The following is a 17,596-nucleotide window of genomic DNA, read 5'->3' on the forward strand; positions in this document are numbered from 1 at the left end:
GAGTCTGTCGACTCCTTGGAGTTGCCCGAAATAATAATAATAATAATAATATACGATTGGAGAAGAATTAAGCCTTGCTTGTTACAAGCGTGGCGTATGAAGAGGTTTGTGGGAAACAGGCTGTCCGTAGACTGAAAGTAATTCCTTTGTCTGCTAACACTGTGAATCACAGAATCGAAGATATTGAAAATCAAATGATAGAAATGGTGAAAAATTCAACGTTTTATTCAATTCAACTCGACGAATCAACAGACATAACTAAAAAGGCAGTTCTCCTTTGTTTTGTTTGATTGTCAAGGAGAGCTAAAGGAAGAACTCCTCTGTTCGCTCAACTTGCCAGGTAGAACAACCAGCTCTGAGATTTTCGATGCACTTAATGGTTATTTACTGAGACACGGTATTGAATGGAAGAAATGTGTTGGGATATGCACAGATGGTGCTGCAAGCATGACCAGGCATCTTTCAGGAGTTGTTACAATACAAAAGAGAAAGATATTATATACCCAGACATCTTGTTTACTCGTATTTTACATCGTGAGCAACTTTCGGCAAAAAGAATGTCTCCAAAACTGCATGAAGTACTCTCTGATGTAATTAAAATTGTAAATGAAATTCAGCACGAAGCCCTCAATTCTCGAATATTTGAGGCACTTTGTGAAGAAATGGGCTCTCAATATACTCATCTCCTTCACGCTGAGGTGAGATGGCTGTCGAGAGGCAAAATACTAATCCGATTGTTCGATTTGCGCTAAGAAGTCAAGTTATTTTTCCAGCAACAAAATAAATCAAAATTCCTAGATCTCTTGTCCGACAATGATTGGCTAGCCAAGCTTGCGTACCTGGCAGATATTTTTACACTGTTAAACGAGCTAAACACGTCCTTGCAAGGACAGCCTATGGACGTGTTCACACTGCGAGGTAAAATGGATATATTTCAAAAGAAAATATTTCTGTGGCAAACGCGGTTGGCTGAAGGAGATCTGCAGATGTTCCCGAATCTTGATGAGTATATGAAAGAAAAGGATGTCAACTGACAGGTAATAACCATTGTTTGACAGCACTTCCAAAGGAAGAGCAACTGACCGCAACTACACCAACACCATCTACCGCCGATCCCACCACTAGTATTTCCACAGACAATCACAAATAACCATGCCCACAGCGGGATTCGAACCCGCAGCCTTTTGGCTGGAGAGCAGATACACTAACAACTCGGCCAGCCAGGCTGGCCAATATGATAGTACTACATGAAAAACTTACATCATTACTAACGTCATATCTACAGTTTTGCTCCAAATCAGTCTGTTACCTGTCAACACTCCAACATTATCAGATCTTATATTTCTGTTGTCTAAGGCACTTTTTACTATATCGATCCACCTATATCTTGGTCATCGTCTTTATCTTTCTGGCCTGGCAGAGCACATTTGTTTTGCTAATCATTCGTCTCCAATTTTGTTTAAGTTGTCATATCACCTGAGATTAGCTCTGCTAACACATTCCTGGATACTAATGATGTCAAGTTCTTTCCTAATATCCTCTTTTTTAATATGATATATTGCAACTGATGTCAATCTGTTCATGCCCCTCAGGACTCTCACATCTGCGGTCTCTAGTCTTTGGTCAAGTGTTTAGTTCAAACCAGCTCTCAGATCCATAAGTTAAAATTGGTTTGAACATTGTCTTGTATACAGCTAATTTAGTGTTTTGACTAATTTCTCTTTTATTCCATATAAATTTATTAAGTTAACTTCCCACCATGCTAGCTTTGTTGATTCAATTTCCATTTCCATATTAATTTATCATCTGCACTAAAAAATTGTTCCTAAGTAGCTGAATTGATTTACCTGTTCTATAGGTTCTCCATTCACAATGCAGTTCATATTTTCAATGCTTCTGCCTATTTTCATTGTCTTTGTTTTGTTATTGCTGACCTTCATACCAAATCTATTACAATAGTTATTCAGTTTAGTCAGGGAATCTTGCAGATTTAAAAGTATAACTTATATCAGCATAAAGTAAAAAACTGAGATTAACATTTCCGATTTTGATATCATGTTTAATACTACTTTCCTTCATAATGTGATCCCTATAGATAATGAATAACAGAGGGGATAATGTACATCCTTGTCTCACACCAGAATTAACATTAAACTATCTTCCTGTATTTCCTTCATTTCCAACTGCTGACTTACAACTCAAATAAAGACAAAGTATTGCTTGATATAATGCCCCTTTAACACGATATAACTGTAGCATTTTGAATACCTTTTCTCTGGACACCTTGTCATATGCCTTTTACAGGACTATAAAGCTTAAATATAGATCTTTGTTATATTCCCATGATTTCTCAACTATTTGTTGTAAAGTAAAAATGTGATTCTGACAGCCTCTATTTGGCCTGAATCCATCTTGTTCTTCACCAAGCTTCCCTTCAACAATCCTTCTCTACCATTTCTCAAGTATACTTCCATAAATCTTTCCAGGAGCACTCAGTAGGGAAATACCTCTGTAATTCTCACATTGAGTTTTATTTTCCTTTTTATATATGGTTACTATGAGAGCTCTACTCCAATCATCTGGAATTCATCCCTCTGTCCATGCCTTCTGAGCTATGCAGTACAGCCACTGTAAGACTTTTACACCTCCATACTTGAGCATTTCTGGTTGAATTTTATCTACTCCAGCTGCCTTTCCACATTTCAGGCTTTTATTGGCTTTTTCTATTTCAAATATTCAATATGTATTCCTGATTGCAATGCTGTTGAGTGTTTTTACCACTGAGCTGTCACTGATTGTTTCATTAACAATTTTTCGAAGTAATTACTCCATACGTCAAGGATATCTTTTTCTTAGTTTTCATGTCATCTTTATAATCTCTAATTTCTTTTACAGCACTCTTTCCTTCATTTCTCAGCTTTTTCAACAACCTCCAGAATATCTTTCTGCTTTCCTTATATGTATTTTCTGTGTTCTTACCAAAGTCTTCCCATGACTTTTGTTTAGATAGTTTTACACAGTGTTTAGCTTTCTTACATTTGTCTCTGTGTTCTCTAAGAGAACAAGCTGACAGATTTGCCAGGAACGTTTGATATGCTTTCTTCTTTTCCTTCACTGCCTCTTTAACTTCCTGTGTCCTCCATGGAATTCTGAATTTTCTATCCTTGCAAACAACCTCACCACATGCCTCTCTGGCTGAATTAATCAACGTTTTCTTCATGGTTTGCCACTGAATCTCCAAGGTTTGGTTCCCATTCTCAAACTCTTTCATTTTTTCTTCAATAATCTTTGTGTATTTTAGCCTACAGTTCACATCTGAGAGCCGCTTAACTTTTATTCACTTTAAAACTTTCTTATATGTTCTTCTTTTTCACTATGAAATTCGGTTTTATCCTGCCCAAGACTAAATGGTGATCACTTCCAATTTCAAACCCTCTGTACACTCTAATGTCATTCACCAAAGAGAAAACATCACTATCAACAATAACATAGTCAGTGAGACTTTTCTTATTCCTTGCTTCTTCTCTCCAAGTGAATTTGTGCACATTTTTATGTTGGAACATGGTGTTAGTAATAACCAGTCCATGTCCTGGGCAGAAATCCAATAGTTATTTGTTATTATTATTAGCTTTGCTCTTTTCTCCAAATTTTCCCATAACATTTTTGTGTCTGACAATCATTTCCTACTCTGCTATTTAGATCCCCAACGAGGACCAACTTTTCCTTTTTCATTGCATCAGTTGATTTCTCTAAAGCCTTAAAAAATTCCTTCCCTTCTACCTTAGTACAACCTTCTGTTGGACCATATGCACAAATAAGACTCATTGTCCAGAACCCCATTCTAATATTTGCCAACATCACTCTACTTGATATTGTCTGCCATTTTCAAGCAGAGTAGTTTTGTATTTAGAGTTAGATTCTATAGCTACTCCTTCTTTTCCCTGATTTTTATTGTCTGAATATAATAGTTTGTATTTATTACTCAGAAAGATCTCACCTTATTCCCACATATTTTCCTATCAACAAAATTTCTCATCTTATACATCTACAAAAGACAAACTGTCACCTCTATCTTTAGCTGGTGTTTACCAGATTTCTTGTGAATGTAATTTGACCTACTTTGGGCACAAGCAGTTCTGTGGAAAACTAATTAATGAACATCATTATTACATTGAATGATGAAACCTCAAAAGTTGAGTCTGGCAAAGTATAGTATTGACACTAAACACAGTATCCAGTGGGATGTAGCTTGTCTTCTCCATAGAAGCAGTTTTTAATATGAATGCCTTTTCAGAGAAAGTTGTGAAGCCCTTTTACATCAGTCTAACCTAAATTGGGACGATTGTCTCTCTCTCTCTCTCAAAAATTTTGGCGATTTTCATTTTAGGTAAACATTAAAAATTGTTTCAATATTATTTATTAATATTAATTTCTAGCTAGTGGCAACCAATTTTAATTGGTAAACCAATTGCTGTGTGTACCTTGTATTCCTGTTCTTTGATTTGCTTGTTTCTACACACTTCAAGTTAATTACTGTGGTTATCATGTAATTTGTTGTCTAATAATCATTTCCCAAATCTTGTGAAATTTAATACAACCATATTTATTTAAATTGGGTTGGGTTTTTTTTAAATCTGCTGCTGATTCATAAAATAAAATAAATAAATAAGAAAAAGAAAGTAAGTCTTTCAAGGTATGTTTGTTACTACAAAACTTAGTTATTTTTTCCGTTGATTCTGTGCGTGTTATCCAAGGTACTAATAGCTGGACCTGATTGAACACAGTTGTGCTTATATTTTATCACATAGCTTACACTTACAGCAGAATTATAATGTTAAATTTCAACTTAAATGAAGGATGTGGCACTTTTTTCAAGTCACTAGAGGCTTCCACTCTACCAGCAAGAGAATTTTGTTCTCCCACTGGACAATTGAAATTCATTCACTAAATAGACATTTGTGAATATCCATTCTGCCAACTATGCTAGCAGTTTGACAGGAAATCTTGTTAAAGATATGTTGGGGGGGGGGATTCAAATATATGTCACTTTTCCATGATTCATAAATTTTATGAACTTTCACTGTCTTGTATATTTGTACAAGCTTCACTTGGAAGTCCTTGGACTCGTCACGTAATAATAATAATAATCTAAAAAAAAACTGTCTAAGTGGATCATGTCATAAGAATTACTACACATTTTTAGATTTGTTTGCACATTGACTTAAGTTCCATCCTACATATACATCTCCACTTTTCTTTAAGTGTTACTGATAAGTGTATATCTGTTGTACAGGACTCAGAATATTATAATTCACTCATGTGGATTATGGAAAATGATCCTGCAGAGCTTGATTTGCGATTTTCTGTTGATGAGGATCTTTTTGGTCACATGCAGCAAAGAGAACTAAAATCAGATGGATCAAATATAGCTGTAACTCAGGAAAATAAAGCAGAGTACATTAAGTAAGTTTTTCTCAGAAGAAATTTATTATATTTCATTTTTATTGTGTTCCATCTTTACTTCTTATTTTTAATTTTAAGTTTTATGATGTTAAAATCATTTGTGAATGAGAACATACGTGTAAACTTTTTTTTTTCCAGTGGGGAACAACGAGCATGGTGTTTGAAACTCTGGATATGAAGAGTAAATGTGCAAAAGTTAACATTAGTCATTATAAGAATGAAAGATTTGGTTGGACAAAAGGAAAATTCAAGGATGGCTATGAGAATATTTTTGAGGAAAATATATTACTTATCCAGCTATAATAGTTATTAGGTGGAGTTGCTGAGAATCAAATTTGGATAACTGGGAGCAGACCTCCATTTAGCCTTTTAAGGAATGCAGAGAACTGACCATGGCTTCTGACCTAGTACAATCCTCACAATCTTATGAGGATTGTACTAGGTCAGATTGTGAGGGGCACCCCTCATGTTGTGGAGCACCCCCTTAAGTAGAAACTACTTGGATACTGAATGAACAAAGATGGGCTGGCAATTTGGGATTTAGCCAACAAAATTGTATTATTATTGGGTTAACTCAAAGTAAAATTATACTACAACATGATAGACTTTCATGCTGGCTAAAACAACCCCCCCCCCCCACACACACACACTGTTTTCATCAGGGCGATCAATGAAAAGGCAGCTGCTAGTACAAAACTCAACATCAGCATACTTCAAAGTTGACACCATCAACAGTAGTGAATATATGGGGGGGGGAGAGAATCACTGTTATATGGACATTGTATAATAAGGGATATTTGGGTCTGAGGTAAACGTGTTAAGAAATTTATTACAGTGTTTAATTATGAATGCCAGCCGTATTCCTTTTAGCATGGATTTGCTGACAGTCATTGGCATAAATGAAACAAGGTTGTATGAGTGAGGATGTTATGCAGGAGTAGATATGGGGAGGTATCGTGTGGTGTCATTTTGTGAAGATGGAGAGTTCTATGGATAATAGCAAAGGAATTGTAGGGAAATACAGGCAGCAGAAATATTGGATTTTAGGTGGTGGATGGACAGGGTGTTGGCAGTGGGTTTTAGGTGGTGGAGGACAGGGTGAAATATTTAGTGGGATGTTGCAGTAGGCCTTAATATATCTAAAGTGGAGACAAATATATATGCAAATTGGTTTAGCACACAAAAGAAGGGTGATCATTATGGGTGATTTATGAAAATATAGTTGGACTGAAGTGATGATCTAGGAACAAGGAATAAATATAGATTTTTGAGAGTCAGCTGCCTTAGAATGTATGTAGTGGAGAGCAAACAAAGATTATGAGTTTGATCATTGCATCAGAAGATATTGTGAAATATCTCAGATATCTGCTTTTGGTTGGCAAAAGTGACTATGAGATCACATGGTGGTGCCCAGCCATATGGCTCTGTGAGGAGAAGATTGGATTGAAGTGTTTTGAATTATGTCTGAAGCAACTAAGGCTATCAGGATAGTATATTATGTTTGCTAATTGTGTGTGTGTGTGTCATCTAATATTAGTCTCTTTTTTTATGAAAACAGATAAAATGTGAGAAAAGATATATATGAAACTACACGGCTGCTGATTATAGGAAGGCTCAAGAGATAATCTAGAACAACATGGAAGGAGATCAGTGTTAATTGGACACTGGTCAACAGCAACCAAATGTATTCAGAAGTTAGGAGATTGATTTTGGGTAGACTATGAAATGGTTGAATGATGAAATTTAAACATGGTCAGGAAGAAAAAGAAGGCATAATGGAGCCCTTGTGAAGCAGAAAGCAATAATTAGTTGTGCGAAGAATATAAAGAGAAACTTAGGAAGGTGATTTGGTTTATCAGGAAAGCAAAAGTGCTATATAGCTGATGAAGCCAACAAAAATCCAAAGCAAGGTGTTTTAGTATATGGCCAGTAGTAGAAAGCTGATTATAGGTGGATGATATTATTGATGAAAATGGTGGATTATAACTAGGTCTTCACAAATTATGCAAAATCCTGCTTGCCATGAAAAAAATTTTCTCACCCAAAATGTCCGCATTTTTTAATGAGGTATTCCAAAGTCCAAAAACAGTGATTGTTTTTTGGAAGATATGTTACATTGATTTTTCTTACTAGAATGGTCCTTTATATTGTTAATCAAGTTAACAACAAAAAAAAAAATTGTTTTGTTTGTATTTTTTAATACAAAATATTCTATATTGTTCAGCCTGCAGCTATTTGCCATGGACAAGTGGACAAATTCATTTATCAAGCCCTAATTATAACCACTTGCCTGGTGTAATGAACAATTATTAAGGTTCATTCTTGAATCCACAGCTTGGTTGAAGAGGAAATGGCAGAGGAGAGAACAAGTGATAAGAGAGCAGAAAGTATGTGAAAAATGAAGTACATTGAATGTTAATATGGTGATAAGACTCAATGGCATGTCATAGTATGTTTTAAGGGAATTAACTAGAGAGTTAGTGGTATCCTTGACATACATTCCACCCTCACTATAACAAACTTGTAGGTAGAATAATTTGTTATAGTGGATAGTTTTGCATAGTGAATTATTTTAGCATAGCTACTGAGTTTCTTATAATGGTGTTTTCTATAGTGAAAGTTGATTGTACATGTGTTGAACAAGAATCTTGCAATAAGGAGTGGAAGGAGGTTAAATTCACTCCACTTCACATGGGGAGAGGGAATGAGACTCTTCAGAATACAGACTAAGAGTATCTGTGTTGCAGAAATTGGCGAGGACTATAATTCAGAACTGGATTGATAGCTGCAGGAGGATCACAAAGAAATTACCGTTCCTTGATATCCTTGTCAAAATAAATGAAGGAAAAAAGATTATCCTTTTCAGTATACAGAAAACCTACCACAACGGGAAGATTTTTAAATGACTCTTCACACCGTCATCCATTACAAAATATAGGCATGATTAAAACATATGAGATAGAGCATACAGCATATCCAGCATGTTAATTAAAAGGAATGAAGAAATGCACTACTTGAGACAGAACATCGCACTCAATGGTTATGAGTCCAAGACAATGAACAAAATTCTTAATACACCTCCTTCAGCTCCTTTACTTAAACAAGATTTTAAGGAATGTAATCACACTACCTTACATCAAGAATGTTAAGTAGTGTGATTACATTCTTAAAATCTTGTTTAAATACATCATGGCTACATTCCTTCATGAGTACAACATCAAAGTGGCTTTTTTACCTTTGCATAAAATCTCCAGATTCTAATTACATCCACCAAAACCTCCACATTATCCCATGAAAAAACAGCGTTTATGAGATTAGTGGCATTTGCTATGTAGACCAGACAGGAAGATCAGGGGAGATCCACATGTCTGAATATGTAAAAGACATCAGAGGGGGGGGGGGGGCAGCATAAATCAGGGATGATATTTCACACAAATACCACAGGCCTTCAAGTAGTTTGGCAACAAACAAAAATGCCATATATTGATCATAATTGTTTTCCAAAAAAGTTCAAGCAAATGCAAATACTAAGGATCCACACAAATGTAACAAAAATCAAGGCATAATCTTACACCAAGTTTGGTTTGCGTTCATTCAAAATCTAATTGTCACTGACCTAGGATATGACATGCGATGCTTCAGAATGTGGCAGCGATCACTAGCAGTGTTCCAATTCCAACATCCATACAGTAATGAATTTAACGTTTTTATACTGGTTACTTATATGTATGCACTACTTGTGAAGTTCTGATAACATCTGATATGTGTAATTAATTGTTTCTATGGGTTTGTTGTGTATAACCTTTTGCTAGTACCCCTTACAATGTAAATCTGAAACTTGTAGGATTATAATTGTTATGTTGGAGGCTTAATGGATTATATACAGCACTTAGAAATGATTAAAACTGAATTTAATACTTCCTATATTTCATCTCAGTCACTGAGACATCTTCGGGGATTACAAAAAAACTAACGTATTCATAAATACCACACAATACTAAGCCCAATCACGTGGGTGACACCACTAAAGTCCTATCTAGGTGTAGCGCCCTCTAAGGGTGGTTGTCGGTGGCCTGGAATATAAGGTGGGATCTCTGATGATAAGTGTTTCCCAAATCTTAGGGAGCTCAATGCATCCATATTTATTAAGATTTGGTTGATTTCTGAGAGCTGCTGCTGATTCCAAAAATAGTCTCTCTCTTTTTTTTGAATTTGCTGTGGTGGAGCATGGTGGTTTTTTCCCATGAGATCCTGTGGGTTGTATCCAAGACATGATCAGCCAGGCGTGACTGACCATGTGTGGTTGTAGATGTATGACTTGTGTTCCTTAATTGCTGATCTGCCTGTCTGTCCAAAGTATGCCAGCTTATAGGAACAGGGTACTTTATAAACTCCAGGCACTGAGTGAGGAGGGAGTTGATCTTTTGTAGAACAGATAAGAGTAGCCAATTTGCAGTGCGGGCTTAAATGCTGTGTGTAAGTTATACTTTTTTAAAATCTTGGCTATTTTTTCGGACATGCCACGGATGTATGGTGATGGCATGTCTTGGATACAACCCACAGGATCTCATGGAAAAAACCACCATGCTCCACCACAGCAAATTCAAAAAAGAGAGAATATTTTTGGAATCAGCAGCAGCTCTCAGAAATCAACCAAATCTTAATAAATAGTTGCATTAAGCTATCTAAGATTTGGAAAACACTTATCATCAGAGATCCCACCTTACATTCCAGGCCACCTACAGTGTATATGTTACATTAATTTTTTTGTAATCCCTGAAGATGTCTCAGTGACTGAGACGAAATATAGGAAGTATTAAATTCCCTTTTAATCCTTTCTGAGTGCTGAATACAATCCATTAAGCCTCCAACATGATATTTGCACAGCACTTAAGTCTCTACACAAGGATTATAATTGCTTATTTTTAGTAAACTCGTTATTTTCCTTAAAATATAGTCTCAATACCGGACGCTTCCCACCAAACTGCTAAACCACAGAAACTTATGTTTTCAATATGTAAGTTGTTTTCAGACCTCAGAAAATTTGGGAAAGGGCTATGTTTAGCGTTGCTAAGTGTGAGATAATTTTAAAGGCAAAATGGAAAGTGTTTACATTTGTAACATCCTGAAAGAATTGGAAATGATAAGGTAAGTGAGAAGGGGTAGTAGCAAGAAACTGAAATTTGTGGATTACAGCAGATGATAAGTCATCAATATGTAGAAGTAATGAAGTAATTTGTATACAGTAATATCTAAACAAATTTGACCTCTTGGTTTTGAAGGGAATGAAGATTTAAAAGGAAAAAAAAATCCAGAGAAGAGTAACTGAAGTGAGTTCTGTTTTCCAGAATGTTAGAGATAAACCATACTGGGTGTCATTTTAATGTGGAGAAATGTTAAATTATGCATTTTGGGATAAATATGAAGGCTGGGTGGGTTGGAAAGTTCTGATAAACACCTAGAACAAAAATAATATTAAAGCAACTGATATAACCACAAGAAAGAACATATCTTAAAAACCTTTGACCCCCATGTTTCATCAAATTGTAATGATTTGTTCTTTTTCTTTTAGGATATATAAAAAGACATAAAATTAATTAATTTTTGTTCTGATGTTTATCAGAATTTTCTAGATCCCCCTCGTAAATTACAAGCTGTGTATCACATTGATGGCACTGTACTCCAGGAAATAGATGAAGCTATAGATTTTAGAGGTGGTGGTAGATAAAGAGTTAAAGTTTAGCAGACATATTGCTAAGGCTGCTGAATCAACCCATGAGATTACTTTGCTATTGAAGAACACATTAATAAGTACAGATAAGGAAGTTATTCCTCTTTATAAGGCCTTGAAACCTCCACATCTGGATTACTGTGCACAAATCTGATTTCTTGGGGGTTGAGGAAACAGTGGAGAAGATTCAATTGAGTGACCAAGATGGTGAGTGGTCTATGGAATTTCCATATGAGGATAATTGAGGATGTGTGGATTGCAGAAGTTGGTTGAGAGGTAAAAAAGAGGGGATATGATAGAAACATTAATGTTGCTTAAAGAGTTTCATAGAATTGATGCAGGGGAAATGTTTCAGCACTTGGCTAGAGGGACCAGAACAAGGAGTCATCCCTGTAAGTTGAATAAAGGTGTGGTTAGTAGGGGGGTGTGAGGACTAAGTTTTTTGCTTAGAGATTTGGGAGTGAATGGAATAGATTGCCAGAGTCAGTTGTGAGTACTTTGTCTGTTAATAGGTTCAAGGTGATGAGTATTAAGCCTTCATGGAGGTGCCCATACAATAATAATAATAAGAGGATGGCGGATTGACAGATATCAAAAAGTCTTATGTCGGGAGGGGGGGGGGTGATATGCAAGATTCAAGGTAACCAGTGGTGTGCCTCAAGAATCAGTCCTTGGTCCATTGTTATTCAATCTGTACATTAATAACATTGGCAAGAATTTGACATGAGACTCACAGCTATTTGCTGATGATGCAAAGATAGATAGGGTAGTCAGAAATTCTGCTGATATGCAGTACTTGCAGAATGATTTGAATAGGCTGGAATTGTGGGCATGTGTGAAAATGGCAGTCATTTCAGTTTTAATAAATGTAAAGTCATGTGCTTTGTTTTGATTACGTATCCAGTGCCGTATTATATTGGTGAGATTATGCTAGAAGAAACTGATCAGGGTAGGAATCTTGGAGTTTTAGTAGACAGCAAATTGAAGTTCAAGGATCATATAGAAAAAATTGTAAATACAACTCAAAGAATAATGGCAATGCTGAAACAAACCTTGACATGTAAAGATGAAGTCATTTTTCCTGTTTACAAGGCCTTATAAGATCTCATTTGGACTGTTTCACGCAGGTCTGGTATCCATGGTGATTCTGATGCAGTAGAGAGAGAGAGAGAGCGTGTGTGTGTGTGTGTGCATGCGCGCACACAAAGGAGAGTGTCAAAAATGATATCAGAATTGTGTGGAATACTGATTATGAAGACTGATTGAGAATTTGTAGGCTGCAGACACTAGCAAACAGGAGAAAGAGGAGTAATATGATTTGAGACTTACAAACTTCTGAAAGAAGTTGTAAGTCTCAAACTTCTTTCAGAAGTTTGTAAGTATTTATTTATTTATCGTATGGCTTGTACACATGGTTAAAAGACAATAAGATATAGTACACATGAGTATAGATAAGATACACAGATATGATTAAAAAAAAAAGTCTACATTCACGCAAATACAAATATGAAATTTATGACAAGCATCAGATAGAAGATTAGTCATATTTTAACATTTAGGTTCCTGATCCAGTTGATCACCTCTGGGGATAGGTGAAAGATATCCTTCAAGTCACCTGGATATGCTGTCAGCTCGCATTCCTGTATTATTTGGTAAATGGTTTGGGTCTCGGCTCCACGGGGACAGTGGGGATTTGGTATCTTACTCCACTTTGAAAGTAAGTCTCCACATACACCATGGCCTGTACGAATCCTGTTAGCTGTCATCCATATATTCCTGGGCAGGTGAAATCAAAAACTTCCAAAATCTTCCAAAAACCAGATGGTTTTTGGAAGATGTTTATGTGATTGCGAACGTCAGGTGATACTGCTTGGGACCACAGTACATCCCACCTAGTCACCATACTGTCATTCTGGCTAAGAAGATTACGGGTGGTTTTTATGGCAGGTCTTCTGGATTTTAGTCTATTGGATAAAGCATCCAATAGACTAAAAATAAATTCATGTATTGGGAGGTTTAGGTTATTTAAAATTCTTTTATATTCACGAAGCAAGGCTTCCTGTCGTCGCAGTTCCGGAGGAGCAACGTGGCTCAAAGTGGGGAGCCATTGTAAGGGTGTACTCCTAATGCAACCTGTTATTAAACGCAAAGTGGAGTTAAATTGAGTATCTAGTTTATTGACATGGTAACTATTGAGCCAGATAGGAGCACCATACTCTGCTGCACTGTAAACTAGACCCATAGCAGTGCACCGCAAAGTTGTGGCTCTTGAGCCCCATATAGTACCACAAAGCTTCTGAACTATGTTATTTCTGGTGTGAACTTTAGCAGCGATATTAATCATATGCTGTTTATATGTCAGAGTTCTATCCAGAGAGTTATTCCCAGATATTTAGGTGTCGAATTAAACGAAATTAATGTTCAATCAGCATATATCTCTGGTTTTTGATTTACAAGACTATTGTTCAGGTGAAAGCAAGAACATTCGGTTTTACCAGAATTTGGTGTTAATCTCCATTTTTTATAGAACTGCCATAAAGCCGACAGATCATTTGTCAATATTTCTTCAGTTCTTTTGTTAGACTTGTCGCTGATTGCCAAAGCTAGATCATCTGCATAAGCAAACTTCCTGCTGGCTGTTTCAGGAATATCTGTGATGTAAAGGCTAAAAAGCAGTGGTGCAAGCACTGAGCCCTGAGGTAATCCATTCTTAAGCACTCTCTGTTTACTGATGCTTCCTCTGGTGACTACCCTGAAATATCGATCACACAGTGAGTTGTTTAGGAGATGACCCAATATTTTACATGGGATGCCCTTAAGAAATTTATATATGAGTCCCTCCCTCCAAACAGTATTGTAAGCCGCTGTTAAGTCAATAAAGACTGCAGTAGTCTTCAGGCATCTTTGAAATCCTGCTTCAATGTAGGTTGTTAAGCTGAGAACTTGATCTGTGTAGCTGCGATCTCTTCTGAACCCTGCTTGTTCTATTGGAACACGTTCCAAAATTTTATCACTGATCCTGTTCAATATTAGTCTCTCCAACAATTTGTAGGTTGCACTTAAAGGGCTATGGGGCGATAACTTTCAGTTCTGTCTGCTGGCTTACCTGGTTTTAACACAGCAATGATTTTTGTCCTTTTAAATTCTTTAGGAACACAGCCACTTTCAGGTATATCGTTAAAGAACTTAGCCAGCCACGATCTTGCATAAGGTCCATGGTGCGTCAGGAATTCATTATGAACATTGTCAAATCCAGGAGCCTTCCCCGTTTTGATATTTTGAAGCACCAAGGATATTTCCTCACGGGAAAAAGGCAAAGAGAATTGTTGATTCTTTTGAGCTACAGACTTCATAGCCTTTATTTTGCGTTTTACCTCTTTAGTATGTTTTTTATCTATCTGAGCTCTAGAAAGCGAAACAATGTGAGCAGCTATCTGATTCGGATCGATAAGAGAAGATTTCTTTGGTACAGAGGGGCTTGAAGCAAGCTTTTTAAGTAGCGACCAGGCTTTTCTACTAGAGTGTTTGAAATCTGTGTTTTCAGTTATTTGAATCTACTTTTCCCTACGAGCAGAGTTGAGACTATGGAGCAGTTCTCCTATCTCAGGATCCTCACTTTCAAGGAATTCCCGATACAGGGATTCGCTTTCATTGGTCCATCCAGGCACGTATTCTTTTCGGTAGCCTCAAGGAATGTGTATTTTTGCCACCGCTATAACTACTCCAGTGAACACTGTATAGTTTTTGTAAGTTGAGGGAATTCTTCTAAGGCGTGCATCTAGATCCGCAGTGAAGTTTTCCCAGTCTGCTTTTTGAATATTCCATCTTGGTCTAGGAAATGATGTTATCACTGGAATTTGGGCTCCTAATTCCATAAAGATGGGCCAGTGCTGGTTATTTGGAAAAACCTCAAAAATATGTCTGAAAGTCTGTAGAGGCTGATTTTCACAATCAGTGGAGATGAATGTCAAATCTTGGTTATATTCCTTATTCCTGGCTCTTGATTTAAAGATGCCTTTTTCCTTGGCATCAAAAACCAAGTGAAGACAGTGTTGATCTGCCCGTTCAGCTAATATTTCCCCGTTTTGATCATTCCGATCGTATTTCCAAGAAGTATGATGACTGTTGAAGTCCCCAGAGTACACCGTTGGGTGGGAGTATGTCTGTAGAACATCATTTGGCCAAACAGTGGCAGGTGGTTTATATACATTCACAATTGTAATGTCAGCTATTTTAACAGCGATCTTATGGATTTTGTCATCAGTCAAAGAAGATATTGGCACAGCATTCTCAATACCATTTCGGGCATATGTTATGTTGCCATAGCTATGACTGTAAGTAATCCCGAGAATGTCGTAGCCAGGGATTATTGCTCTAGATTTAACTTGATCTTCAGTTTCGATATGTGATTCTTGAACGAGAAGTAAATCGACGTTTTTTTTCTTGTAGAAGTTTAGAAAGACATTGACATTTTGGTGCGCTAATACCCTCAACATTTAATTGGAAGATACGGATATTATGTCCAACATTCCTTATCAGCTGGTTCGAAGAAGAACCGTTGTGAAGGTTTTGAGTTTCCATGTGTAAGTATGGTCAGGAGATTGCACAATGGTCTGGCTGCCAGTCGCTCTAGCTTTTTAGCATGACCCAGGGTGCATCACGAGGAGGCGAGCTAGAATTGCACCTAAGTAGATTTCAGTGGATGGAATTTTTCATTTTATAGAAGGTGAAGAAAGGATGTAAGGGCGCTCAAGAAAGGAGGTGAAGGCTAAATTTTTCTCTCATAGAGTAGTGCATGATTGGAATGGATTGCCATTGGATGTTGTGTGTGTGCAAGTAGTGTGAATGAATTCAAGAACAGATATGACAGCTTGTGTGAATAGTATGGCCTCCTTCAACGAGTTCCTGACTTCCTTGAGGTCTCACTTAAACAACTGCAGACTGCGAGTTATCTTGTAGTTGCTGAACTTGCCTTTTTCGTGCAGCTGCGAGTATATTTGTAGTATATAAGTGTAACTATGGATAGTTGTCTTCTGGGAAGAGAACAAAAAAATCAAGGCTGGCGTACATGAAAAGAAAATTTATTCATACAGTGAAAATCAAATACAAAGTAATAGAACAATTTTATTTTTTGTGATATTTTTTAAAACAACCTTCCACACAAAATGCTGGCTTCTCTTTGCAGGCTGGACAATAATAATGTGTTTCTCTTTGTTTTTTTTTTAGCTTGGGTACAAATTCGACATGGCTTTGTCAGACACAGTTTTTTTTCGGTAGGTGGGATACTCTCTAAAGAATGAACTTCTTCTGATCTAACTTTCTTTGAAACTTGCAGAACCTCTTTTCCAACCAACGCTTTGATGAATGCTTCTCTAAATTTTATAAGTTTTATGTTAGAATTAGTCACTTTATGAAAAAATTTTAATGCATTGTGTATATATATTTCTATAATATGTAATGCAATTTTTTTTTGCCATCTAATGGTCTTTCTTAGAGCTGAGTAGAACGACCACATTTGATCTGATCACTCAATGCCAGATATTCCCTTATTATAATCTTGAATTATGTTTGGTTTCATCAAAAATTTTCCATTGCAGTTGGACACCTCTACCATTTCAACAACATGCATGTTAGAAATACAAAGTACTTCTCGTTTGTCTTTCCATTTACATACTATAGCAGGACCATTTCGTTGCCAAACCCCCCCCCCTTTTTTTTTCACTTTTCGATTTACCACCTCTATGGGATTTCCCTTTCTGTTATTATGTAGTGCTCCACATGCATAAGTTTTTTGCGCAGTCAATAATTTCGTAAGAATAACAGAATTATAAAAATTATCCATATATAATATGTACCCCTTATCAAGATATTCCTCCAGTAAGTGCAAGATAACTTCAATAATGTGACCCAATTATGGTCAGTTTCTTCAGATTTACTGGAGTAAATTTTTATTTTCATAGCAAACCATCGGACTCACACAGTGTATAAAGTTTGATTCCGTATTTGTGTTTTTTATTTTGTATATACTGGCGGAAACTTAATCTTCCACGTCACAGCATCATTGATTCGCCGATACAGATATTTTTTATCTGGTACGTAGTTTTGGCACATAATATTCTCGTAGACAGGCTTATACATTGGTTATGCATTATTAAATCACTTAAGGAATTGAACAACGTAGATGCGAATATAAATTAAATTACGCTTTAATAAATATTTCCGATATTTCGGCAGCGTCACGTTGCCATCTTCAAAAGGAATTTACAAAAAAAGGCACGTGCACGTAGGCACTACAACACAGTAACTGAGAATGAAGAGATGAAGCTATTGTTCTCCTAAAAGTCGCCTCCCAATCCCTTGGGAGGCTTACATCAGCAGACCTTCAGCCCAATGGCCAAGAAC

General features: G+C 36.5%; 1 protein-coding gene across 2 annotated transcripts in view; it reads left to right on the top strand.

Moving 5' to 3' along the window:
* Positions 1-17,596, top strand: part of Nedd4 (E3 ubiquitin-protein ligase Nedd4) — a 523,801-nt gene that overhangs the window by 458,593 nt on the left and 47,612 nt on the right. For both annotated transcript variants that reach the window (XM_090395739.1, XM_090395738.1), the window contains exon 19: positions 5,294-5,463. In XM_090395739.1, the coding sequence (XP_090251865.1) occupies positions 5,294-5,463 (170 nt within the window). The remainder of the gene's footprint in view (positions 1-5,293; positions 5,464-17,596) is intronic.

This window comes from Typopeltis vanoorti, chromosome 7 (assembly GCF_054136105.1).
Source record: "Typopeltis vanoorti isolate ZY-2024b chromosome 7, IOZ_Tvanoo_1.0, whole genome shotgun sequence".
In the NCBI taxonomy this organism is placed as follows: Eukaryota; Metazoa; Arthropoda; class Arachnida; order Uropygi; family Thelyphonidae; genus Typopeltis; species Typopeltis vanoorti.